The following is a 27,733-nucleotide window of genomic DNA, read 5'->3' on the forward strand; positions in this document are numbered from 1 at the left end:
GCGGATTGTCAGTTGTAGTCATACGATCTGTCATCATCCTTCGTACAATGCGAAAAGGGAAGTTGAAAGAAGTGGGAGAGGGACACCGCGGAGCCTTGCGAAACCATACCGACTCAGTACCTGTCCGGATAGTCGACACACTGTGAACCGACTCCGAACAGCGGCGGATACATCGGCCCGGAGACAACGCTCACGTTACCCAGGCCGCCCGTCTTCTCTTTTCGGTGAGTGGAGCGGCTAACATTAGCGACCTAAATGCTAGCACCGGAGGGCTCCTCCCGAAGCGGCCGCAGCTAAACAACATACAGCCAGCTAGCCAACACTTGGAGGGCCGTGCTAGTTAGCAGTGTAAATAAGGCTGCTAACCCGTTAGGGTCAACGGTTTCAGATCGATAGCGCCGGTATTCGCTTATAATAAAACACAAATCCACATTGCGATCACTGGCTGAAGGAGTCTAACTACTTTAGCCTTTTTTTTTCAGACAACGTTAGCCAGCGTACATTAGCTGTACACACCCAAACCTGCATCATCATCTGAGTTCTGGCATTCTCAAAACGTTACGCAAGTGTCTTGCCGTGTGCTGTAAGCAAACAGCCGCGATCCAATTTATACTTCACTGTCTGAATCAGGTGTCTCTGCTGGTTGATCTGGAGCTCGACAGTGTCAACTGACGAGCTAGCTGCGTTGCTAACGCTAGCTGTTTGCTAATGGAAGCTAATAACAGGTTAGATGGTGTTATTCCAGTGTCGTAACGCGATTTCGGCGAAGATAGAATTTATTTTTGGAAGAGTGGGAAGGAGAGCTGTGTGCTTAACAGAGGTATTTTGTTCTTGGTACATCTGACAGTGATTAGACATTTTAGTCTTTAAACTACCCATCCTCAGTCCTAACATTTTCCCCCTAATAAGTATGTTGGTATAGTTGTCAAAAGCTGTGTGTCAAAACTAATTATTTTTGAAAGAGCTTTTTATTAAAAAAACAAAAAAAACAACAACACTGAAACCATACCAAGCTAATTTGTGTAGGCTAAAAGTGAGAAAACATTAAATAATAGTATTTAATTCACATCTACATCTTCTAACCATTTATTTCTATTCATTTTGATGAATGTGGCATCAAAACAAAACACGGTTCCCAGAAAATGTATACATTACACAAGACCAGCAGAATAAAATATATATTGTTGACTACTTAAAAAGTATGATTGTGTACTACTATATAGTATATGCAGTGGGTACTTGGTCAGGGCTCCTTTTGCATGAATTAATGCATCAAAGCAGTGTGGCATGGAGGTGATCTGATCGTGGCTATGCTGAGGTGTTAGGGAATCCTATGTTTCTCTAAGAGCTGTTTGTCAGCTGCTCTACACTGTTTGGTCTGGTGTCTCTCATCCTCCGCTTGACAATAACCATAGATTCTCGTTAGTAGTTTCTATCAGGCAGTTGCTGGTCAATGAAGCGCAGTGCTCCCAAGGTCATTTAAAGGCATTGGTACGTTTTGGCAGTGTGGCCAGGTGCCATAGGTCCTACTGGAAAATGAAATCAGCATCTCAATAAAGCTCGTCAGCAGAAGGAAGCGTGACGTGCTCCACACTTTCTTGTGTAGACAGCTGTGCTGACTTTGGATTTGAGGAAAGCGGCAGACGGCATTCCAAATCTTTGTTGACCGTGGAGACTTCACACTTGACCTCGAATCAACCTGGTCGAGGTGCCTCTTCAGTATTTCCCTCCGGTCTAGGTTACGTTTTCTTTAATCTGAAAAGTGAGCCCAAGACCGAGCAACACGTCAGTCCTCCTCCTTCTCAGCCCAGGTAAGATGATTCTGATAGTTCAGGAGTGGCTTTGAGCAAGGACTGTGACAATTGTAGTCCGTGTCCCGGCTCAGTCTGTGTGGGATACTTTGAAACATCGACTCCAGCTGCTGTCTGCAACCAGCGACTCTCCATCAAACTCTCGAATGAATTTGGCTTCACATTTGCTCAAGGCTGCGTTTTACCTTCCTCCGAGCTTTCCAAAAACGCTCAACCGAAATTGCAGCTCATACTAACAAACCTATTCTTACCTAACCTGGGCAGGTTTCCCCTAATGTGTTGCCCAAACTTGTCCTCTAATCTCATTTACTCATAACTGAAATCCTATCACAGGCATTGTTGGAGGTAATAGTTGTAGGTATATTGTTAGTCACCTACTTCAGAACTTTATCGGAAATCCAAATGTGTCTCGCTATTTGCCAAAAAAAATACTGACCCCTTTTTTAAACTAGTCAAGTAATATCAATTCAATTCAATTTTATTTATAAATAAAATCTCAAGGCTCTTTACAAAGTCAAATTCAATCAAATCATCCAGACAAATTGGTCAAAAAGTTTCCTCTCTAAGGAAACCCAGCAGGTTGCATCAAGTCTCTCCAAGCAGCATTCACTCCTCCTGAAAGAGCGTAGAGCCACAGTGGACAGTCGTCTGCATTGTTGATGGCTTTGCAGCAATCCCTCATACTGAGAATGTATGAAGCGACAGTGGAGAGGAAAACTCCCCTTTAACAGGAAGGAAAACCTCCAGGCTCAGTGTGAACGGCCATCAGGAATGTATTCGCCGAAAAACAAAACCATTGCAAGGTTGACAAGAAACATCTTATTCTTTGGAATCATAAAAGAGTGTAATTGATGACGTTTTATTTTTGTTAATTTCCCTTTATGAATATTGTGAAAGCAGTTGCTTGTTGTAATAGAAATAACACAGAAAATGTAACATTGTTATGTTCATGTCTCAGTTACACAGTATTGCATTTCTGTTTGAGAGTTAGGTTTCTACCTGGATAGGTGTTGTGCTACTAAAGCTGTTAGAGATGCGCCAGTCAGTCGGCTTGAGATCAGAATCTGCCAGTTTTCCTTTGATCAGCGCAGCTCGACTTTTGATCAACAAGCTTGCTGCACGTTTTCCTTCTTTAGTTGTATGATGCTTTGCACAAAACGTCAGAATGAGTCAAAATTGTAATTGGTAGATCTGATCTTAATGAAAACAGGGAATCTGTTTTGGCAAAGGAAAGGCCTGACCAGCGCATCTTCCAGGTCTAAAACATGAAATAAACATGACGCACTGCTTCTGTTGTTACAGAGCTTTGGTTACCAGACTTTGTTGTGAAATACAAAATGGAAGTCTAGAGATTATCTTCGAGACATCAACTTAATTATGAAACTGATGGCTGAACGTGTTTTGTTTTTTTTATGTTTAAAAGATAGAAACATTTGTTGCAAATAGATAAAAATAGTATAATAATTGTTGTTTTTGGTTGTATGTAATTGCCTTCTTAGCAGTCGCTGTACTCTTATACCATCAGTACTCCCAGTTAAAACTTGAAATAGATTGTAACAGTAAAAACTGATAAAAAAAATTATTTTAGAAATTTTAGAAAATTTTAAGCAGTTTTTAGTACATAATTTCAAGCAAACACAGAATGAAACTGGGCTGAATTAATACGGCACATGTGCATTGAATTAGTCAAAGTCAGGTTTTATTATTAGCACACTCAAAGGTATTTAGTCACATAATATGATAATAAAAAAAGACCAAAAAATGTTTGATCATGATAAAATAAGGTCATATACACCAAGCCTCCATCCCGACAGTGCTTTGATGGTCCTTTTTGAGGCGAAAAATAATTTGCTCTCGGGCACGATTAACAGATGTAAACAGACGTGGTGACATCTAGCAACAGTATCGCAGAACTATCTTAATGCCGGTTTGCTTAATTTATAAATCTATTGTAAATAATGTCAAACCAAGCCTGAGCCTTTGCAATGCCTCGCAGTAAAGCGGCAGCTTAGAGTGATCGAAGTCCAACCGTTAATTAAATAAACTAATCAACAAATACAAATCTGAGCCTTGGCAGCTTTAGCGTCCATTTCAGTGAACACCAACGTTCACAATATATTCCCTGTGACATTCCAGTCTTTTCCCTCTTGGAATTATATATTTATATATTTTTTTCACTCGATCTTGGAGCTTTCTTCATTGCATCGCTGGGAGATGCTAATTGCCGTTAGCCGCTTCCGTGGATACGCACTACGTACTTCCATTAAAATCGTAAACAAGCACAAAATAACAACTAATGCGCCATCAGGACATGATGATCTTTCATAAAAACTTTGTATGAAACCAGAGTGAGCTACTGACTTATAAATAAATAAAAAAAAGTCAAATAACGTGGCTATGCACCTTTTTAAAATCAAGTGTAGCTGACCAAAGTGATTTTACAAATGAATATAGGAGAATCTAAGTGAGATAGTAATTGGATTGAATTAAACACAGAAAAGCTTAGAAATAAAGAAAAATTATGTTGAAGCAGGGTCAATTCAATTAAGTTTATTTTAGGGCTGTTAATTGATTAATAAAGATTGATTAATTAATCGCAAATCTTAAAAATTAATTGTCAATCATTTTAGATTGTGCGTCGTTAATTTGTCGGCCGTTTTTTTTTTTTTTTTTTTTTGTTTTTGAAGAAAAAAAGGTCGCTAGAGGGATCTGAAAAGTTGCTAGATGGTGTGACAAAGTCGTTAGATTGCCAGCAGTGACCAGGTGCTTCCTCAGATTAGAAGTATTCCTGCTGCTAGCCTTGAGGTTTGGGTCACAATTATTGCGGCGAGCGTAATCTGCATCGCGTTTTGGAAAAAGTGGAGCCAATACTTTCGAGCGCTTTTTTTCAGCCAAGCTTGCTTTGTTGACTAGACCAGCGGCTACCTACGGCATCATGCTCTTGTTCATGCAATGCCGTGTTCATGTCCGGCATGGATAATCAGCCACTCTTCCACTCCCCGAGTGTCACAATGATGCGTTTAGGGGCCGAAACACGGTACTGTTTGATTTTTCGTGAATAGGTGCTTGGTAGTACAGATGGAAATGGATCGGTACCTAGAAAAGTACCGAATTACCCATCCTTACTCATAGAAAATGCCAAGGAGTGCAGACACCAGTTGTCATCGATAAAGAGAAGCGTGACACGTGCCAGCAGAAGTCTAATGATCTTGAAGTCTAATGGGGAGTTTTTCTTTCCACTGTCGCTTCATGCTTGCTCAGTATGAGGGATTGCTGCAAAGCCATGGACAATGCAGACGACTCTCCCTGTAGCTCTACGCTTCTCCAGGAGTGAATGCTGCTTGTCGGGACTTTGATGCAATCAACTGATTCCCTTATATAGGAAATGTTTGACCAGTCTGTATAATCTGATTGAATTTGACTTTGTAAAGTGCCTTGAGATGACATGTTTCATGAATTGGCGCTATATAAATAAAATTGAATTAATGACCGCATGTGAGAGCGACATATGACTCTTCGTCTAAAAGGCTTTCCTTTGTTGCTTTCTGGTTTTTGTACATCGCTGTTCTGGACATTACGGTTTGCCTTGCAGGTAAATGATGAAAGGTATACATTTTTTTTCCCATCGTTGGCTTGACTGAGCAAAATGAATTTTCATCATTGCGCTAATTTTTTTTTTTTGTGTTGAAGTAAAAAAAACAAAAAAAAAAATACCCCGCACATGATTAACACAATAATTTTAACAGCCATTGTTTATTTATTTCACAGTAATTATCAGTAAAATTGTCTCAAGAGACTTTATAAAGAAAGTTCAGTTTGAATGCTAAGATAAAAGTACATTTTTTTAAGCATGTTTTGAAAGTATTACATGTTGGTAATGTCATAACGTGAAAGGGAAGCCCGTTCTAGATCGTAGGCGCAGTTGCAATAAGAGTAGATCTCTCCTTTGTTGTTTAGTTTGCTCCTGGTCCTCGGTGGAGCTAAGGGCCTCTGCTTACCGGATCTCAGTGACCTTATGGAGTGTACACAATAAGGAGGTTAGACAGGTATGAAAATGCTCAATAATTTAAAAACAAACAGGGAAGCCAGGGAAGAAAAGCCAGGACTGCTGAGATGTTGTTTCACCTGTCAGAAGTAAAGCTGCCGCAGCTTGTGGAGTTGTAAGCCAAAAAGCAGAGACTGGGAGACATTAACGAAAAGGTTGTTGCTTTCTCACAATCTGAGAATTGGAGAAATGATCGAACATTTACAAGGACCCTAATGGGAGAAAAATGGTTTTGACAGCTGGATCTATGTCTTTTTTTTTTTAAGTGCATACACAAAACTCAACATTGCATTTTTTTTTTTTTTTCATTTTTTCGTAGGTGTTCTTGAAAGTTTTTGCCACCACATCAGTATTCGGGGGAAGACACCACACAGAGTGACATGGCAAGTAGAGGCGGAGCCACACGACCCAATGGACCTAATGCAGGCAACAAGATCTGCCAGTTCAAACTTGTGCTTTTAGGAGAGTCGGCGGTGGGAAAGTCAAGTCTTGTACTTCGATTTGTCAAGGGTCAGTTTCACGAATTCCAAGAGAGCACAATCGGAGGTATGTATGATGACAACTTTGTTGCTTTTTTCTCTTTCACACGTCTCTGGGAGTCAGAGAGGTATGCAGTAAATCTAAATATGAAATAAGATGAATAACAAACAGCTGGCACAAGAGTCTTAGTCCCCGGACCGTTATAAATCACTAATCTGACCATTTATTTGGCAGTTGATGAGGAATAATAATATCACATGTCAGAGAAGAGGGTAGAAGTTGCAGTTTGTTAAATCTTCTAAATATAGCTTTCACACAATAAAGATTTGGCTAAAAATGATAGATGAGTGCACAATTGAAGCAGATATCCAGGGGTTTGAAAGGACAAAAAGCAAGCACATGGTGGCAAAAGTTGCCGAACAGAGATGTTGTTACGTTTGAAACATCAAAGATGAACATTGGTGCATAAAACAAGACAAAAGTTGTGATAGGAAAGTCCGCAGGCTGAATTTGAATTCATAAAGTTAAGATTTATTGGGTGATTTCTACAGCAAGGAGTAGGGCTGTATAATTATGCCAAAAATCAAAATTATGATACATTTCAACGATAATTGCGATTTAATTTGCACTTTTCTCTGAATTAACCACAAGCAACAAAAATGGCCTGTAGATAAATAGGTTTGTGAACAAGGACTGTTTAAAAGAAGAAATGTAAATGTTTTTATTAATAAGAATATTATTATTCAAGAAAATAGCTGGTTGGACGTCAATCATTGTTGAACATAACATGCAAAGTTCAACCAACAAACAAGTCTGTGTATTAAACAGTTTGACCAGTACTTAATGTTATGGTAAGATTCCTGAAAGTTTCTGGTGAAAAAGTATTGATTATATTAACTCTAAAACAAGTAATAAAATTAGATTATCTCACTGCTGCAACTCTCTTCCCTTCCATGTGGAAGCAAACCCACTTTAAACATTACCGACATCTAAAGGACGCGTCTGATCCATTAATTGTTACGTAGCCAAAGATTACTGACCTCTGCGATTTGGAAATTCAGTTTTTTTTAAATTGCGATTTTATTGCAAATCCGATTAATTCGGATTTATTTAAGTTCGGAGAAATTTTGTCTGAGAAGAGTAGCTTGGAGACCAAACAAACCGGCACCTTATGGAGTAATTAAAAAGCTATTTCTTGCTTTCCCAATCTGACTGTAATTTAGCACAGTTGAAAAATATAACAGCAAAATTATGGCAGCATTTACTTAGATGTATTTTCTGCTTTGGCTCTTACCAGTATTGTTACGAGGATGTGCACAAGCACACTTCAGCATCCTTCTCCAAACAGCTTGGCCACCAGAATAGGTCATTTATATTAAGCCATGCAGTTGTTGTGAAGGTCTGACCATTCTCCACATAATAATTTCCTGAAATATCAATATGGCGATGTAGCAAAATGTTAGTCTGAGAAAACAGTTTATTAAACCACTCTAACTCTTGGATTCCTCTACAGTTAGATTTTGCACAACAAATATATTTGGGCCAAAAATGTACTTCAAGGTAAAGCTGCATATTTGGTGGGTGGAAGCCAAGGAGAAATACTGATATAAAATCCCAGTGTTTCTGAACTCAAAGACTCTTTCATTTGGCTCAGACATGCAGAAAACAAAATATTCATAACCTAAGCTAATTGTTGTGGGTAGATATAACATATAATATATATATATGTTTATAAAAAAACAGTTATTAATTTAACACAATTTGTGGCATCCACAGATGTTTTAGAAGAGACTTCTAAATTAATTTTCTGCTATTTCTTCTCTTAAATGTCTTTCCTTTAAGGAACGTGTTTAATGTTCGATGAACGTATTGGTTCTGATAGTAAACCCCAATTAGTATGTGGATATTTTCTTGCAAATGGACAAATACTAATATGCTTGTATCATATTCAACTTTTTCTTTTGAGGTATATTATATAAATTGTGAAAGTAATGCCTTTATGCACTTTTGTTAATTGAGTATAGATCTCTTGCTAGGTGCATTTCTCTTTAGTTTCAGCAACTTGAAACATAAAAGTAACTTCATTGTTCAAAGGAAACAATTACTTAATAAATTAGAAAAAGGCAACGTAGATTTTGTTTATTCAACTAAGATAGGCATGGCCTGTTAAGTTGTATGTTACCTTTTATTATTATTTATTATTATTCCTTTTACTTTAACTGGCCTTTACTACAGCTAAAAACAGGAACTTAACTGACCCTTTATAGAAATTAAGGTTCAGTGTATTGCCCGAAGACTTAATGAAGACAACAACAATGGGAGTGGGGCAGGAGTCATTCTGAAAGGGAGTGGGAGTAATTTTACCAGGAGTGGGATTGGACAAAACTTTATTTTTTACTTTGGCTGGGACGGGCCAAAATTTCTTTCTGTTGGAGTGGGATTTCCTACACAGATGATCTTTGCTGCAAAATTGTTTGCTTGTTCCTTTTTTTCTGTCACTAATAAACGGCCTCACATCCACTCATCGTTTGAGCATTATTCACTGGAGAAGATAAACCCTTCTGTGATTATCAGGAGGGATCTCCAGACAGTACTGTTACAGACACAGCGTCATCATTCATAAATGGTGGGAACTTTCTGTTTTTAGTTGGCGTGACTGAAAGGTTTGTTCTCAAGTCAGTTATCTGCTTGGAAGGAGAAAAATTGGAAATGCCAAACGTGATTTAGCTATGTATAATACTTTGAATATTTTTTAGCTTCCCTGTCTTTAAAGTACAATGTTGCACTTTAAGTTCAGCTAGTGTGTTTAGATTAGGGCTGGACGATACGGCCAAAACTTATATCACGATATATTTCTTAATTTTGGTCGATACGATATAATTACGATATCGATGAAAACAAAATAAAAGCCTCAGAAAGACTAGAAAGAATGCCCAAAACAGATGCCTGCACAAACGTCTGACAGTTTTTTTTTTTGCTATGTTTATAAAACTCCTCCAATATAACATATTAGAAATATTTGCTTTAAAAGATAAAATTACATAAAACGCAGAACATCAGTCAGTGACAAATGCTCTAATCATAGACCATAATGTATATATAAATATTGTAAATAACGTGTCTCCTTCATTGAATAAAGTTATATTGCGAAATATGTTGATGTCGAATTATTGTCCACCCCCGGTTTAGATATCTGGGAGGAACAAAGAACCACCGAAATACTGAGGTGAATTCCTAGGCGCTCTCTCATAGTTTCAGGTGTCTTTTTATAATTGTGTCAATTTAAAGCTGTGTGTTGTACATGGAAGCTTAAGCTATTTAACCTCTTCCTGGAAACTGTGACGCAGTCGGCTTCCATCCAGTGTGCTGCTTTTATCAGAACCCATTTAGTCCAGATAACGAGGGTTTTCTGTTATAAATCGGTGTGGGTCTCCCTGCATGATGATGCAAAGTAAGCTTAGAATTACATTTAAACGAAGCCTCTCTCCGTCGGAAAATCCTTCCAGAGAAGTTAGTTTGAAAAAGTGTGCCCCCGAATCCATCTCCACCAAATCCTTTAGCCTCCATCCAGGCAGATTTTGCACGTTCGGTGCGAACACGGTGAAGCGAGCCTGCGCGGGCTCGTGTTACTTTCGCTTTGTTTCGGCTCAGTGTGCGACGGCCTTATCTGCTTTTGTTTCCCCTGCAGCTGCCTTCCTGACTCAGACGGTATGTTTGGACGACACAACAGTCAAATTTGAAATCTGGGACACAGCTGGTCAGGAGCGCTACCACAGTCTGGCTCCTATGTACTACAGAGGCGCCCAGGCAGCCATTGTGGTCTATGATATAACAAATGAGGTAAGCCAGGCTGTTTTTTTTTTTTTTTTTTTCTGTCTTGTTTGTTGTTGCTGCTACTACCTGCAGCTTTGCTACTAATCCTTGCTCGCGCAGAAATGTTGTGGCAAAGGAGGAAATGGGCGTGGCGGGGGTTTCCAGCTTCAGTGTACTTCTTGTTTTTGTTTGTTGGGGAGGGCTATTTTTAAATCTTGAAACACTGCGAGACGAGTCACCGTTGAACGTCACGGTGTCCTGTCCACAGCGTTTATAGACTTCTTGTGCACGCTTCACTGACATTCACTTCACTTTACTTTCACTGTGCCAAATCACAAGGTGCACATGCCATCTCTAGGCACTTTACGAGATCAATTCTGTCCAATCACTCACACAGATTCAGAAAAAAAAAAACGTTTTCTGCAGGGTTCCCCCGGATCCTTAAAAAGTCTTAAAAGGCATTGAAGTCTGTAATTTAAAACTATGGCCTTAATTGGCATTAAAATGTCTTAAATCAATCTTTCTTAGGTCTTAAAATTGTAACCAGGTCATAAATAGGATTTTATTTTTGTAATCCTTACCAAACAGTAAAATAATTGACACAATTATAATTTTTTTAATTTACCAAACGGCTCAATGTAACCATTATTGGTTCTGTCCCGATGGCGGAACCAATAAAAACTGTTGCGGCTGGACCATAGCTGCGAAAAAGAGTTGGCACTGGTTATGTTGTGGTTTTTAAAACTGATTTATAGTTTATTTTAGTAGGGAACAAAACAAAGTTTGTGAATTTAGTTCAGTAGTTGTTAAATGTATATCTGTAATTTGTGTGTTTTTAGCTTTCTTCCTATATGAAATGTTTTTAAAAATTTTAAACATGTCTACTGGGCCAGAAAGTAATGGTTTATGTTTATGTCGCAACCAGGTTTATCTTGTTTATCGTGAAGTTGGTCTTGACTTTTTATTTCAAGTGGCATTAAAAAGTCTTAAAAAGTCTTGAATTTAACTTGCCTTATGCTGTAGGAACCCTATTCTGTCTTAAGAAACCCAGCAGATTGCATCGAGAAACTAACTTGCATAATTCAATCCTCCTGGATAAGCATGCAGCACCAGCGGACGGTCGCTGGCAATATGACTTTGCACCAGTGCTTCATACTGAGCATGCATGTAGCGACAGTGGAGAGGAAAACTCCCCTTTAACAGGAAGAAACCCGCAGGCTCAGTGTGAACGGCCATCTGCCACAACCGACTGGAGACGTTACGCAGAAATAGAGCAAATGATCCAGGAGGACTTTCTGTGCAAAAGAAAAGTATAAAAGGAAATGGCAGGCTGGCTCCTTTAGTGGCTTCATCGAGGAGAGAAACACATCAATCAGGGCTGGACGATAATTCAATAACAATATATATCGATTAATAGACATATATCGACAATAGGAAAAAATGGGTCAATTAAAAAGTTTAATAGAATAACAGTTTTCCTTCCTTTTGCATTCTAGCCCATCATGTAGGTTAATATTACAGTCATTATATCCTCCCAACCAATCAGAAACGCACACTCAGGAAGCTGCCATCACTAAGCCCCGCCCCCTTCTAAGAGTTCAGAGAGCACATGTTTTTTTTTTTTTCTTATTTAAAAACTTGCAGTTTTGGTTAAAAAGTTGGTTGAATAAAGGGTTGAGTTTGAGGTCAGTGTTTGTGTTCTTCATCTAATAATAGGTCACTAAGCAACAGCATAGACTATCCATTGCTGCACTTCAAATGTATGTTTAGGATTTGTTGATATTTATCATTATCGATCAATATGATTTCTATTTTATCGATATGCCTTTTTTTCTATATTGTCCAGCTCTACATCCAAGCAGTTAGACTCTGAGCCAGTTTGCAGGTCTAGAGGTTCAGTTAGTTTCCCTAATAGATCAGCCTAATTTCCCTAATTTTCTCAGCTGTGTCTTTGAGAAAAACAGGGTTAACCACTGAAACACAGTATCTATAAGAAAGGATGAAGTTAACAGCAGTATCTCAGCTGACGGCCCCTTGCTAGACGGTTTCACAGCTAAACAGAACGGCAGGCCAGATATAGCTATTATGAAGAGAAAAAAAAACAGAGAAAACATAACATTAAACAGGGTGCTTGCGCAAGTCTTGAAAGTCTTAATAAGTGTGGAATTTTGAAACACTGTTTTCCAGACCTTGAAAAGTTTTGAATTTTGTGTGAAAGTCTTAATAAAGTATGGGGAAAAAATGTATGGTAGAATTTTACAGTATGCTCAAAGGCATTGTGAAATGAGAAATAGGAAGGAAGGCTATAAAACTATAATTTTACTAACTGGTCACGTACTGTATTAGCCTAATGGAATCAAACACTTGTTTGATGTGAAATTCATGTACTTGTGATTTTCATGTTTTGAAACGTTTTCATCAGTAAAAGCATAATTTACTGTTAATAATGCATTTGTTCATTGAATACTAGCCTATAAAAATTAACATTTCTAATAAACAGTTTGTACAATCTCAACCAAGTAGGCACACAAGTATACAAGTACATAAAGTTAAGGTCTTGGGGAGAAAAAAATATCAGTTTTAAAAAAGTCTGGAAAAAGTCTGGAATTTTAATTTGGAAAAAGAGCAAGCACCCTGTTAAAGATTGAAATAGCAGCAAATAATGCAAAATGGGACAGTGGTGTCGAAAAGATGAATGTCTGAATGCTAAATGGTGTAACGTGTTTATCTGGAGGGAAACTGAGAAACTTCTTGTGAATTAAATCTTTTCTTACTCGTCGTGATCTTGGAAAAAAAAAAACATTCACACGTTTATGAGCTCACGTTTGCACTATTGCAACGCCTTGTACACTGTACTTAACCAAGCCTCTATACAACGTTTGCAACTTGTGCAGAATGCTGCTGCTCGTCTCCTCACCAACACCCGGTCCGGCTCCCGGTCCGGTTCAGAAGTCCGTTCAAAATCCTGTTATTTTTCAGTTCAGTCCATTGCCTTGCACCGTCTTACCTGAGTGACATTCTGATTCTTCATCAGCCCAGTAGAGCCTTACGCTCTTCTGAGCAACATCTGCTGGTGGTCCCCCGGTCGAGGCGTAAACAGTGGGGCCATCGTACCTTTGCAGTCGCAGGGCCCAAACTCTGGAGCACTCTTCCCCTGGAGTCACACTCCATCACAACCCTGTGTCTGTTCAAGGCCAGGCTAAAGACCTACGTGTTCAGTTCGGCCTTTTATACATGAGAGTTATAACTCCTTTTAAGATTTTAACTGAATTACAGTTCTAAGTACACGGGGTCCGAAATGAACACTTGCCAGACGCCAAATGCGAGTAACTTTTCCGTTTGGCGAGTAAATTTCAGAGCGCCAGCTTCCACATGGCGAGTAAATGTTTGTTCTAAATAAGTTGTGTTTTTTGTTTTTTGTCATCATTTGGGTGGATGCTTCTTTATATTCATCTGCTTTCAGCTCTCATAAAAAACACGCATGTACACTAAAACTCGCACATGTGATGCAAAAACGACAGCAAGTTCGTCATGTCCATTTGCTAACAGCTAGCGTTTAGCTCAGGCTAATTACGTAGCGGGATTATGTGGAGATATTTAGCAGAGGTCGGTCAGAATTAATATTTAGGCTGGTAAAAAAATATGCAAATAGGCCGGTGAATCAGGAAGTTAATTTCGGTCAACTGATTTATATTTTCTATTATTACTATTTCTATTCATTTTTAATTCTGTACAGTACGTTGATCAATTTGTGGTTGTTGTAAAGCCATTTAGAAATAAAATTTGATTGATTCATTGGTTAATTATTGAAAGTACATTAAATTTATTTTAACAACTATTTGTAGACAGTGGATAAGTTGACATCTGTTAATTTTCTGTTCTGAAAAACAGATTCTGAATATATGCTTGTTAAACGTTATTAGTTTTAAAGTTTTTACTTGATACAGAAGAAAAGATTGTCGTTGTATTTTTGCCTAAACTGGAGCGCTAACTTAATTTCAGGACAGCTATATAATTAGAACAGGTAAAGCTGTGAAACAGTCCAGCTGAGATGACTCTTTTAATCTAATTAGAGGACTGATTGCTGTAAACGAGGGGCAGATAAGCTCCATATCACTGTTTTCTTGTTTTAGCAATGGTTACTTCAAAAAAATATATCATCGCTTTTATATTAAAATAGCCTGACATGCAGGATAGTGCATTTAGAAATATTGCTGCTGAAATACCAGTTTTCCTGATTATCAAGAGCATAAAGGTAAAACATACGGTTGCTGTGAAAACTTTGCAAAAAGATTTTATTAGGAGGATGCTACAGAATGCTGTTGCTACCAGTGTAGGGTTTTTGTTTTAACACCGACAGCAAGATTTTCAAAAAGAACAGCAAAGAAGCCCCTGATGTCCAAGAAAATCATCAAGGACAGGCTAAAAACCAGGACTGCAGGACTTTTCATGAAGGACAGCAGGAGACTGGTGCAAAGGTGTTTCCTCCAATGAATCATCCTTTTACATCTGGAAAATCGTTTGTCCTGAGGAGGGGAAAGGTGACCCTTCCATGGGAAACATTCGAAGCACTTGGCTTCCTCCCAATTTATCTTTTGAATGAAGGAGCCGGATCAAAACATCCTCCAAGCGCAGCTTTTTCAACAACCCGGGAACAATTTGATGATGAACTCTGAATTTTCCAGCATGATGGAGCGCTGTGGCCTGCGAGGGAAGTGATCACAAACTGGATCATTTTAACTTTGAATTTGTGGTCAGAAAAATCCCCAGATCTTAACTCCACCCAAAAACAACTGTTTGGTCTTTTTGTGAATCAATTATATTGTAGCATTCATGTTACATCATAGCATTACTGACTTACAAGAGTATTCATGCCCCTTTAACTTCTTTATCCTATACCAACACAAGCTTTTAAGCACACCACTGAAGGGACAGAAAATGTTGTTTTGACTAATCTTTGGGCATATTTATTCAGCCCCTTTTACCCTGAGGCCACTAAATAAAATTTAGGTAATTGCTTAAACAGGATTAAAATTTAAACTTAAAAGTTAAGATAATAATTCCTTTGATGCCCCTCAAGTCAGGAAGTTGAGTCTACTTGTGTGATATTTAATCCCACTATCTGTCCAGTGGTTCTGAGAAGGCTTCGGAGCTTGGTTAGAAAACATTAGTGAACCAACGGCAACACGAAGACCAAGAAACACAACAGAATAAAGCTGGGGAGAAGTTTAAATAACTGCAGGGTTTCCCCCAGCGTATTAAAAGCCTGGCGGGCCACCACCGACCTTTTTTTTAAAAAAAAGCCACTAGCGAGAAATCTAGCGACCTTCTTCTGTTATTGGTGACTTCCTGTGAAAAGCACTAAGGCAGCCGCGAGTGCGGCTCTGAGCTCCTTCCACTTCTCCATGCGCTGTCTCACCAGCAGCTGCCCGGAAACTCCCACCTGCAGTCAGAGCATAAAGAGCAGAGAGGAGAGCCTCTCCGTTTCCACAGTGCAAATGTATCCTCCCTGGTTACAAAGCAGGGATAAAGTATAATGTTTGTAATATTTTCTCTGAAACTTTGGCACTAAAATAATTCCCTGAATTTGATTCACACACAGCTTCAATCCCTCATTCACCTCGTTCACTCTGTGTGCCTTTGTCGTTTTGGAAAAAAATGGGTTTTACGTGGTGTAGATCCAGGCAAAGTATTGTCTTTTGTAAATTATTTCACAAGGTTCATTTGTAAATCCAAAGAAGTTTATATGTTAAGAAATACATTTAATAAGTTTTAAATAGACATTTATTACTACATAAACACACAAAAGTACAGAAAATGGGTACCGTTTAGTACCGGTACCGATTCCCAGGTACCGGGTCTCGATTCAAATGTAAAAGGTACTCATCCCTAGTACTGCAAGAGAACCTGCTGCAGAAGACTGGTTGAGATTGACCTTCTAGCAGGACGACAACCGTAAACATACAGCCAGAGCTCCAACAGAATGGTTTAGATAAAAACATATTTATTTGTGAAATGACCCAAAACCTAATTTGCTTGTTGGCTCAACAATTATTTCTGCATTTAGAGCAAATTAATAGTTTTTAGTGTGCTCACTTTAACTATGTAATGCATTACTGTTCTTTCCATACTTTATCAAAATTGTATGATTCTTGAGAGCATTTCTGTCAGAAGGATCTGTTTCATTAAATCTTCTGCTGGCCCTGTCCTCCATCATCTGGGCTTGATTGTTATTTCCCCTAATTGAGGCAACCCTTACCCTCCTTCGCTGTGTTTGCCAGGACTCATTTGTACGGGCGAAGAACTGGGTCAAAGAGCTTCAGAGACAAGCCAGTCCAAACATCGTAATAGCCCTGGCTGGGAACAAGGCGGACCTCGCAAACAAGAGGGCTCTGGACTTCCAGGTTTGTCCTCTTACAACTTCATTTAATCCAATAATTCAAAATTGTGGACACAATGAGGATGGTTGCCCCCTTTTAGTAGATAAATAAAACATCAGGCTCACAACTTCTTATCATTCAAGCCTTTTTTTTTTTTGTACCGTTCTCTTTTAAATGTTTCTCTAACCTGTGATGCTCTTTTACAGGATGCACAGTCGTATGCGGACGACAACAGTTTGCTTTTCATGGAAACCTCAGCAAAGACCTCCATGAACGTGAACGAGATTTTCATGGCCATCGGTAAGCGCCGCCCGCCTCCTCGATCAGGGCCTCTTATTCCTCCTTGTTGCAGACATTTCACCTAGGTTTTCACGTCTTTTCCCTGTCTGATAAGTAGATATCCTTTATTTAACCAGGGAGATTTAAACCTCTTTTCCTAGAGTGACCTGGCCAAGACGGCAGCATAAAACATTCAACGTGATGCAAAAAAAAAAGATCAAATACACAGACACAAAAACAAGAGTTTCACGTTTCAAGAATTAAATAAATAAATAAATATCCTTACATTATCACACAGCATTAAACATTTAGACAGTTAGCAAGAACCAAGTATGCCCCTGTCCTTTTAAAATTGACTTAAATCCCCCCCAAAGTTATAAGAAATTACAGTTTTAAATACTTTTGTGGTAGCAGCAGACCCTTTAAAGGCCTTTTTTCTTTTCTTTTGTTTACCCAATTCAGTTCTGACTTTTGGGATCTGCATCAAAATGATGTCCCGAGAGCACAGATCCTAAAGGCTGAAGTTCCTAGACAGAAATGAGCTTAAATATGTGGGGGAAAGCCTAAGAATGCATGTATGGATAACAAAAAACATCCAGTGAAAGAGTCTGCAGACTGATAGAGACAGACAGTCTAGCTTACAAAGTAGAGATGCACCGATCCAGTTTTTTCCAATCAGATACGACACTGATACCCGAGCTGAGCTTATCGGACGATACCCGATACCCGATACCAATACTACTGTTGAATGAATGAACCGTATACCTGCCATGTGAGTTAATGCTTCAGGCTTTGACATAAACATTGTTAAAAAAAAAAAGCTCAGTCTGCTTTTTAGCATGGTGCTTTAGGAGGTGCTTATTTATTAATTTATTATTTTCAAGGATTTAAAGTCTAAAACAAAACAGTCAAGTCTAGAGTCTTCCTTTTGATTGTCAAAGCCATAACGTAACATGTATTTATCTGAAACACCTTATTGGGCTTAAAAACTTTTAATTCTGAAAGAATTAGGGGCTGTAATTAGCTGTAAGCCATAATCATCAAAATGTATCGGTATAAACATGAATATATATATACATCCATCCATCCATCCATTTTCCAAACCGCTTAGTCCCTCATGGGGTGAATATATATATATATATATATATATATATATATATATATATATATATATATATATATATATATATATATATATATATATATATATATATATATATATATATATATATATTCACCCCATGAGGGACTAAGCGGTTTGGAAAATGGATGGATGGATGGATATATATATATATATATATATATATATATATATATATATATATATATATATATATATATATATATATATATATATATATATATATATATATATATATATATATATATATATATACTCACTTTAATTTTTGTGTTGAATTACTCAAGTAAATTCACTTAATGAAATAATTAAGATGCTGCAGTTAATGGATAAATATCAAAGATGCTGCATGTATTTATTTCACCCTGATTGTTTTTAACATAGCCCCCATGTGATGTTTTTCATTGAAGCAAAGCTCTTCAGTAATGATTGCTTGACATATTTCATGTAGTAACTGGTGACGCAGTAATTATAGTTTAGCCCCCAAAATAAACCCATCTGAAGTGTAATCTTTGTTTTTGCCAGAGGAGAAGGTCGCTGATCCTTACGTCCCTCAGAGGGACATGTTGTGGGAATCATTGCAGGAAGTTTCCAGTGTAAAACTTTGAAAGTGATTTCCCACTGAACTCAACCTTATTGCCTAATTCATCACATGACATGAGGTGTTTTGAATTTGTACAATTTGAATTAAGGTAAAACTCTTATTATTAATCTACAAGAAGTAGTAATGCTTCCGCATTTGGGGATTATTTCAGTATAATCAGGTATTTACTGTTTGCTGGGTGGGAAAAATGTCCTACTTGATCTCGTTCCAATCACTTGTGTAGCGATCCGGTTTCTGTCAAGTCAGAAACAACAGATTCCTGATGGTGGAAGGCAGACACAGTGAGTTTGAAACACATTTTGGCCACTAGATGGTAGTGTTGAATTTATTTTAGCTCCGCATAACTACTCCACACTTTATTGGGGTCATTGGTGTAAATAATTGGAAAGATAAAGCTAAAGTTACTGTATTATCCTTTTATACTCATTTTCCAATAAAAGCTGTAAACAGCTCAAACCAGTTCCCAGGTTTTTAGGATTTGATGTTTTTTTTTTTTTTTTTTTGTTTTTTTTTTTTTTTACAATATATAGATTTTGATCTTTCAGAGTTTTGAAGGGATGGTTGAATAAAATAAGCTGCTATCAGTGTGACTCAGCAGAAGATTTACAAGATTTTTTTTATTATATTGATGTTGCATAGTAATTGGATGACAAATGTTGAGGTATTGCTTGCAGCAATCGTCTTGAAGGTTATTACCCTTTAGATTGTGGAAAGAGACGCTGCTGCTGCTGCTTTTCCTGTATTTTAGAGACTTAAGGAATTATCTGAACCATACCTGTGATAGAAACCAGCTTAGAGTTTGTTCAGCTTTAAGATCTTATCTAAGCTGGTTTAGTTTGTCATCTATAGATTATTTTGATTACATCACTTTACGTCACTGTCAAGGTAAATCTTTTGAACAGTGCCTATGTTTTTAATTTGTTACTGTATCTATAACTGCTGCACTTTATACTGCCTATTTATATCACTTATTAAAAAATAGAAAAGTACTAAAGTGTGAGTAAATGTCTTGGTGTTGGATTTTTGCCGCCTGTTTGTCGTTGTTGGTTTGTCTTGATTGTCATGATGTGTGCCGCTGCCTTTCTTGGCCAGGTCAACCTTGTGAAAGAGTTCTTGATTTATCTGGTTAAATAAAGGTTACAACTACTACTTTTTAGTGTTTTCCGTGAAACTATAGTTTGTTCGTTCAGAGTAGATTTTGACTAGGCCATTGCAATACCTTGACTGTATTTTTTTCTTAGCCATTTTGCTGCATGTTGATTTTCCCTGGATTGTTTTAACAGTCCTGTCTTTAACAGAGGCCTTTAGAGCTTGACGTGGAGCTCTTTGTTGTTGTTCGACGTTTCCCTGAACATTATTCAGTCTGTTGAGTTGAATTTGCTGGAATATCCACTTCTTTGAAGACTGGCCGCCGACTTTAAAACTCTCCAAACTGCAAATTGACTTGTAACCCTTCCCAGATTGATGGGTAGCAAAAGCTGATTATTTTAGGTCCTTACTGACACAACATAGCATTGTGTTATAACACTTGTTGTATGCTCCTGTGTTAAACAAATTGCTAAAACTCTGGATTTTTATTGAGGTGCGCAGACTGATGATGCTCCATCAGTGATGTACACGGCTGCTGCTTCTTTCCTCTTAAAACCTACAGAAGCAACATATACTTATTTTTTTCCCATGACTGGTGCGACGGGGAAAGGTCAGGTTTATTGCAGAATTTAAATGCACCGTTTAAAAAAATAAAATAAACCAAGTAACTTGTTTATTCCACTTTGCAGGTTGGCAGGGATCGGTGTAATAAAGTCACTTTTACAAGCTTCGTTATGTAAACTCTACTGAGATCTCTCTCCGGTGAATAACCTCACACGCCGGTGTTTTTTTTTGTCTCTGCAGCAAAGAAGCTTCCGAAGAATGAGCCGCAGGCCGCGGGCGCCAGCAGCGGACGGAACCGGGGCGTGGACCTGACGGAGACGGCCCAGCCCAGCAGCCGCCCCTGCTGCAGTAACTAACCCGGCTGCTCCACTTACCTCTTCCTCCTCTCGTCTCCCACCTCTCCACCGAACAACATCCGGACGTCGGACCCGTTGACTTCCAGACGTCAGACCTGCTCTTGACCCCTCACTTCCCCGGAATAGCTAAAAGACTCTGTATAGCTGCATTTCTAATACCTTTTTTTTTTGTTTTGTTTGTTTTTTGTTGTTCTTTTGTTTTGTTTTTTAAACTTTTTTTAAGAAGTGTATATCAGTATAACGGATGCATGTATCACTACAACTCCTGGGGGGAGGGGGGAAGAAAGGAAAACAACACATTTTTATCTTTTATTCAGTTTAAAGACTAACCCCCTTTCAGAAAGATGAGCAAGCGAGAAACGTGTGATTGCGGCGAGTGCGAGAGCGCCTATGAGGGTTAGTTTGTCTCTCAGCAGGGTTGCCTGGATGTCGCCTGTAGTAGCCTGTGTTTGGGTTATTTTGGTTTCGGGTGTTTTTTGGGGGGCGGAGTAGGGGGATTTTTTTGCTGTATATTAAAGGAAAAAAACCAAATTGTTCCCTTGTTGAGTTGCTCAGCCTCTCGGGCTGTTTGTTGTTGGCAACATTCGAGCGGAGACGATGCCAGGAACGGATCGCTGTGCAAAACCCAACAACTCTTCCCGACTCCCATGGGATTCCCAGGAACATATGTTCATCCAGGTCTCGTTATGGGATAGCTGAGAAAATGCGTACGATTTTTACACAAAGTTAAAAGAACCGTCACTTTGTTGCTCTTATCGATAACAGAAGGCAACGGAAATTTGAACGTTAAATCTGTGGGTCGGCTCCTTCTCCATGCAGGCCAGGAGTCAACCAACACCAATTTGGCTGATATCAATTTAAAGCAAGAAACTGTCATAAGTCCGTGTGTAAAAAAAAAAAAAAAAAAAAAAAAAAAAAAAAAAGAAAAAGATACTCTAATGTTGTTTTAGGGTGCAACGTCTTCTTCCTTTAGCTCCGATTACACGCAACGCTGCGGCTCGCCTGGAAATTTATCTAGAGACTCTGAACAATTGTACAGTTCAATATTTTTCTGCTTTGGTTATCCTCCCTCTTATTTTCCTCTTCATGCTCTACATTTTCACAAAGCTGGTCAAATGTTAGGCAGTGATGGTCTTTTTAGATATATGTAGTGTTATTAACAAAATCTCTCCGGTGTCTTGTCACTTTTTTTTTTTTTGTTTGTTTTTAAATTAATTTTTCTGTTGTTTTTTTTCCATGGTCGTGTTGAAAGGAACTTTTATTGCATTGCACAGTGTTGATCATGTTTTAATTATTGATAACTGCCCTTGGATTTTTATATGACGGACTGTGTTGGATTTGCTAACCTTTGGCTGTGGGCGGGGGAGCGTATTTAACCTAACCGGTGGTCTCTCTTACAGCTCAATGAATTCTAATGATGTAAAACAGCATTACTAGTGATGGGCTGATCCGTTTTGACTGTCTGAGTACATCTTAATAAATCCAATAAAAATGTCTCTTGTATGACTTTCTGTGTGGAAATCAGTGGCTCTACGTTGCTATGAAAACCCTTTACAGAGTTCTTTGCCTTTTAGTTGGACCTCAACGTTTCTGATCCTCAAAAGAAAAACAAATGGGACCAAGATGACCAGAATAAATGCAAACTAGTGTTATTATTTATTGTTGAAAAAAAATATAAAAACCCAAGCCAACCTGCCCCAATGTGGGAAAGTAATCACTCCCAGGCCCGGTTGCAGCCAGCCCAAATTAGATTAAGCAAGCTGACAGCTCAAAAGCTCAAAAAAACAACAGTTTCTGCTCTGTTCTTATATTTGCTTAGAACAAAGTCGCTGACAGGCTGGAATGGGATATACAGGCCCGCTTTACATTTGTTAACATCTTGATGTTCCCAAATCCTTTTGGGAAAATATTCTGTGGACTAACAAGATAGAAGTGGATGTTTTTGAAATGTTTCTGCCAGGGAAATGCATAAAACCAAGAGCCTTTGTGAATAGAAACGTGTTGGGCTAGTAGGGCTGCTTCAGGATCTACACGTCTTGCTGTACTTGTTTGGACCGTTGCAAAAAGGAACTAAAAGTAAGTGAAATTTTCTTGAAATTAGTGTATTTGTCCTTGGTCCAGGTTTAAATGATCTGCCAATGGAATACGATTTTTGCACTTAAAATAGAAACAACTCATCTATTCATCCTTATTCTAGGGGTCAAAATACTCATTCCCTTGCCAGATAAGCCTGTTTACCTGCTCATAAAAGGGCAAATATACCCATTACCAGAAGCCTTTTACTTACTTGCCTAAAAAGTGGATCAGGCAGCTGCAGCTGATCCAGAACGCTGCTGCCCGCGTCCTCACTAAGACTAAGAAAGTAGAGCACATCACCCCAGCTCTAAAGTCCTTACACTGGCTCCCTGTATCTCAGAGAATAGACTTTAAAATACTTCTGTTAGTCTATAAATCCCTGAATGGCTTAGCACCTAAATACATCACAGACTTGTTATCAGTGTATCAACCCTCCAGACCACTAAGGTCTTCTGTCTCCAGCCTACTCTGCATACTTAGAACCAGAACTAAACAAGGAGAAGCAGCATTTAGTTCCTATGCTCCACTTATCTGGAACAAACTTCCAGAAAATTGTAAAGGTGCGGAAAGCCTGAGTTCCTTTAAATCAAGATTAAAAACACATTTGTTTAGGATTGCCTTCAACTGTTCTAGTTAACTGAAACACCACTTTTTTGTTCTTTTTTATATCTATTTTATTCCTACTTGCTTTTATTCTGTTTTATTTTGCTATATTTTAATCATGTAAAGCACTTTGCATTGTCTTTGTACTGAATTGTGCTATATAAATAAATTTGCCTTGCCTTTTTTGCAGTATCTTTTTTATTTTTACAGGCAGGAAAGCATGGATCCAAAGCACACCAGCCAGCCACATCTAACCAGAGGGAAGGTTTTGGACCAGCCTTGTTGTAGTAACTTTTTCATATTGGGCCAGCTTTGTTTACATCACTGGGACTCGAGCTGAAACCATTTGCTTTGGTCACATGAGACCAAGCTGGATCTGCCCGGCTGCAGACGCTCCGTGTAAGGTTGGTGTGAAACAATGGTTGAATATGTCTCTTCTCTTCAGACCTCGGCCGTCTTGTCACAGCGCACGGCATCATGAGCTCTTTGAAATACTAAATACAAAAAAAAAAAGTTTCACTTTTACTCAATGCAAAGGCTGGAAATACAACAGCTATGAACTTAGAGAGGCGATTGTTGCTGCCATCAGTCTCGGAAGACTTAGAGTCTTCAAAGCTGTTTAAGGGCTGTTTCTCTACCCAGAGAAGGATAGATCACAAAGGGAAAACAGCAGACAACGTCCAATCCGCCCAAAAGTCACTGGTGCAACTAATTGGAATAACTACTTCTAAGAAAACACGCTTAGATTCAATTTTGAAGTCTGTGCTTCAGTCTGAGACCCATTGAATACGCACATTTTCCCATGTCCCACTGGTTCTCTCCAACCACGTTTCTGCGTATTTCCATCGTCTCGCCTCCTCTCAAAACTTGACACTTGACACATTTCCCGTCCTCAGAGGCCACATCAGACGAATCATCTTCTTAACTGTGAAACAGCCAAATCCCACGATAGCCGAGAGCCAACTCACATCTGCCAGCCTCAAACAGCTTCATTCAGCTCAGACCACACGAAACTGTGCAGCGTGAAGGAGGTCTTTAAAGTGCAGGCATAAATAACGAATTAAGCTCATCTCTAATGCGGCTAAAACCTCTTATAGCTTTGATTATGTTCAACCAGACAGAGCAGGCTTGCATGGTTCAATAACATTATCTCATATTGATAGTTTTCTTTTTGGTTATTTGCAGTTTTGCCATCTCATTAGAATGAGTTTAAGGGGCTTGCAGATTGAGTTGATCTCCATGATAATACAAATGAAGGTGGACCTATTCTTTATTTTTAAGCCTGAGTTTTTCTTAAAAAAAAAAAAAAAAAAAAAAAAAAAAGATTTATCCACCCTTTTCAACAGAGCTGTAAAAATCAAACCTAAAACACAGCAAAGCTGATAGTTTCTTCTTTATTTCCAGTAGATGATCCAATGGGCAGCCATAAAGCTAACGGACAAAGGCTAGTGATGTTTTTACAATTTAACTTTTGAAAGATTTCAACACATGATTGACATGTTTGTAGTATTTTCCAAGTCTTTAACGTTCAAATTCAAACATCTGTTGGAGCTGATGAGTCGACTCTGTTTAGGTGGAAGAGCTGCTCATACTGTGTTCAGAAAGTTAAATTAAAGCGCCTTAAGAAAAACCTTTAAATGACTACCAACCACAGTCTGATTACAATCGTTCCTCTTTAAGATCCTTGAATTAATTTTTTTTTCTCCCTCTATCAATCAGGCACAGAAGTGAAAACTTAATTTCTGCAAAATAAATCACTTTGAAAAACAAGTGAGGGGAAAACTTTCTCTGTTTGAACAGAACGGAATTGTTCTTGCAGGGAGGATGAGATTGGAGGGTTTATCGACTTCTCATGCTGTCAGTATTTGAGGGTTTGGGAGGGAGAAAAATTTCTGTTCGCAAAAATTAATTTGCTCTTCGGCATTTCACCCATTTTACAGCTGAGTGTAATGTTGTATTCCTTATCATTTCTACCATTCTGTTATAGTTTTGCTGCTGTGTTTGGGGTCATTGTCTGCCTGTTGAACAGATGGACCTACTTTTGACTCTAGAATACTTTATTTTACAGAGGAGTTAATAGTTAACTCAACTGACTGCAAGGTGCCCATGTCCTCCAGCTCCAAAAGGAGCCCAAATCTTCCTTTCACTGACACAATGAGGTGTTTGTGCAAAGCTGATGTTTGGTTTTCACCAGTTATAGCATTTAGTTTTGTGGAGAGACATCTCTACTTTGGTCTTAACCTCCTTTGGGTCTTTAAGATACAACTCTGTAAACCTAAGCTGTGCTGTTTCTTTTGTTTTCAGTGAAAGGATACTTCTACTGGTGTTCCAGTCTTTTTCTAGTTCTTCTGCTGTGAACTTTCACCCAATGTTTACTTGACATTGAGTTTGCTGTCATTTCTCGGAGCCTTGCACAGTTTGATTTGGGGGAAGATTTGCTGAAACGTCCACTCCATCATGGCATTGAGTAATTTTTTTGTTATTTAATTGTTATTATGTGTTTAGCTGTAAAATAGGGTGGGGGTAGTGTAACGTCTTACCTTTTTTTCTGTCAGTTGTTATATGCTGAAATGTAAAACCTTGATTAATTCAAATACTATGAGAAATAAAGTTTATTTCCCTTTGTGAATATAACTACTTGTGATTAATCACTCTAACTGTTGAGTAGTTTGGATATGGCCTTGTAACCGTCCTGTCATGATTATTTGAGTGAGCCTAACACAACACTGCTGCTGGACGTAATACTGATGTACAGCCTATCCTTGTATTCTTCAGAAATTTCTCACTGACGACATTATCAAATCTGTAACTTCCAGCACCTTAACGGACGATATTACAACAAAAAACACAAGAGGGATCTTTTTTAGGTTATCTGATAGAAAGGTACTCCTATTATATTTTTCAGAGCACAAACTATACTCCCAAAGGCTGAGTGAAAAAGAAAAAAGTGACTCGTCAGCCATCTAAACTACTGGTGACGAGCACCAAGTATTTATGAATCTTCAAATACAACCAAACAACTTCAATTATAAACAACAATAAAGCAAAGAGTTCCCTTTGGATTAATTTGCTCAACCTTTAATGAATAGAAAACATGTTCAGCAAAGGTCCACTGTTCAGCGCAACAATGTCCACTCCAAGCACTTGAAAAAAATGGTAACAATAGTTTAATAGATGCTCAAAGGCCACAAATTAGTTGCAGGTTATGTTAGAGCGGAGTTCAGATGCTGCTGAGGCAGATTTCTTCTAACCAGGGTCAACCATTACCTTAATCGGAGCAACGTAAACAATGATCTCTGAAGAAGTTCCCCCACTCGCTCATTTACTGAGCTACAGGTCACATTTGAATGGCAAAAGAAAAGGTTTCAGTTGAACCGTCCTTAAAAAAGCGTTTTATTATATCTCTGCGGCTACTTAAGTCGATGGGAATGGGGCGCTCAAAGGTAACAGAAGTTAGATTAGATAGGGGGCCATATGTTACAAATGTCTTGGAAAGGTTTAGATTCTTACTGCTGATCAAAGCTAAAGTCGTGTATCTTCTAATACATCCTTCTGTTCTGACCACACATTTAAAAATAGATTCAATAATCTGGCCCTCCGTGTGGATTTTGTAAACGGAAAAATGTTATCGAAGAGGAAACAACACTATAAAGCATTTATTTATTTATTTATTTTTTTACTTTGAAAAGGAATCAAAAAGAAACGTCTAAAATAATAAGGTATCGGACTCATTTGGTGCCAGAGGAGTTTTTAAAAGGAAGTTTTTTAGAAACTCTTACTCCAGCTGACAAGCGTTCTCTGAAGCACATTGCACTCCTTTAAATCTCAGCTGGATATACCTCATATAGCTGATGGACGGATTGCTTTTTGATCGAGAGATATCCACATCCCAGGCTGTGCAGTGGTCTGTAATTTTATTTGTAGAAAAAAAAAAACGTCTGTGTATCTCCTCTGAAGATATTAATCTTTCAAAGTGAGTTTAGCCGTTGACCTTCCCTCGGTTTCCCTGGAAACAAAATCTATTTTCTTTTTTTTTTAAATTGAACTGGAGGTGACGTTTCTCTGATCATTCTCCACAGCCCATCAAAAGTACAATCAAAAAATAAGTTGTGTTTTTCCTTTGATAGTTGAAATAATTAAAGGATGCATTAGGTGTTTCAAAATGAACTATAAAAAACTGAATTTTAACTTTAAACTACTAATACCTGTTGAACTTTTTCACATTTTTGTCACATCACAGCCATAAAATTCAGAGCATTAGGTTTTGAATTTATGTGGTTAAGTAATACATCATTTTGAAGTGGGCATAAACAAAATAGACGATATTCAACATTTAAATATCTATAAAAATCCAATAAATGTGTTAAATATCTATCTATCTATCTATCTATCTATCTATCTATCTATCTATCTATCTATCTATCTATCTATCTATCTATCTATCTATCTGTCTGTCTGTCTGTCTGTCTGTCTGTCTGTCTGTCTGTCTGTC

At 38.2% G+C, this 27,733-nt stretch overlaps 1 protein-coding gene across 1 annotated transcript; it reads left to right on the forward strand.

Moving 5' to 3' along the window:
- The first annotated feature begins 42 nt into the window (after nucleotides 1-42).
- Nucleotides 43-21,186, forward strand: rab5ab (RAB5A, member RAS oncogene family, b). The gene is made up of 6 exons (XM_012877714.3): nucleotides 43-224; nucleotides 6,176-6,402; nucleotides 10,025-10,176; nucleotides 16,431-16,553; nucleotides 16,736-16,829; nucleotides 20,447-21,186. The coding sequence occupies exons 2-6, from the start codon at nucleotides 6,237-6,239 to the stop codon at nucleotides 20,560-20,562; spliced, it is 651 nt and encodes a 216-aa protein (XP_012733168.1). The 5' UTR covers nucleotides 43-224; nucleotides 6,176-6,236; the 3' UTR covers nucleotides 20,563-21,186.
- Nucleotides 21,187-27,733: the final 6,547 nt, after the last annotated feature.

Source organism: Fundulus heteroclitus, chromosome 3 (assembly GCF_011125445.2).
Source record: "Fundulus heteroclitus isolate FHET01 chromosome 3, MU-UCD_Fhet_4.1, whole genome shotgun sequence".
Classification (NCBI taxonomy): Eukaryota; Metazoa; Chordata; class Actinopteri; order Cyprinodontiformes; family Fundulidae; genus Fundulus; species Fundulus heteroclitus.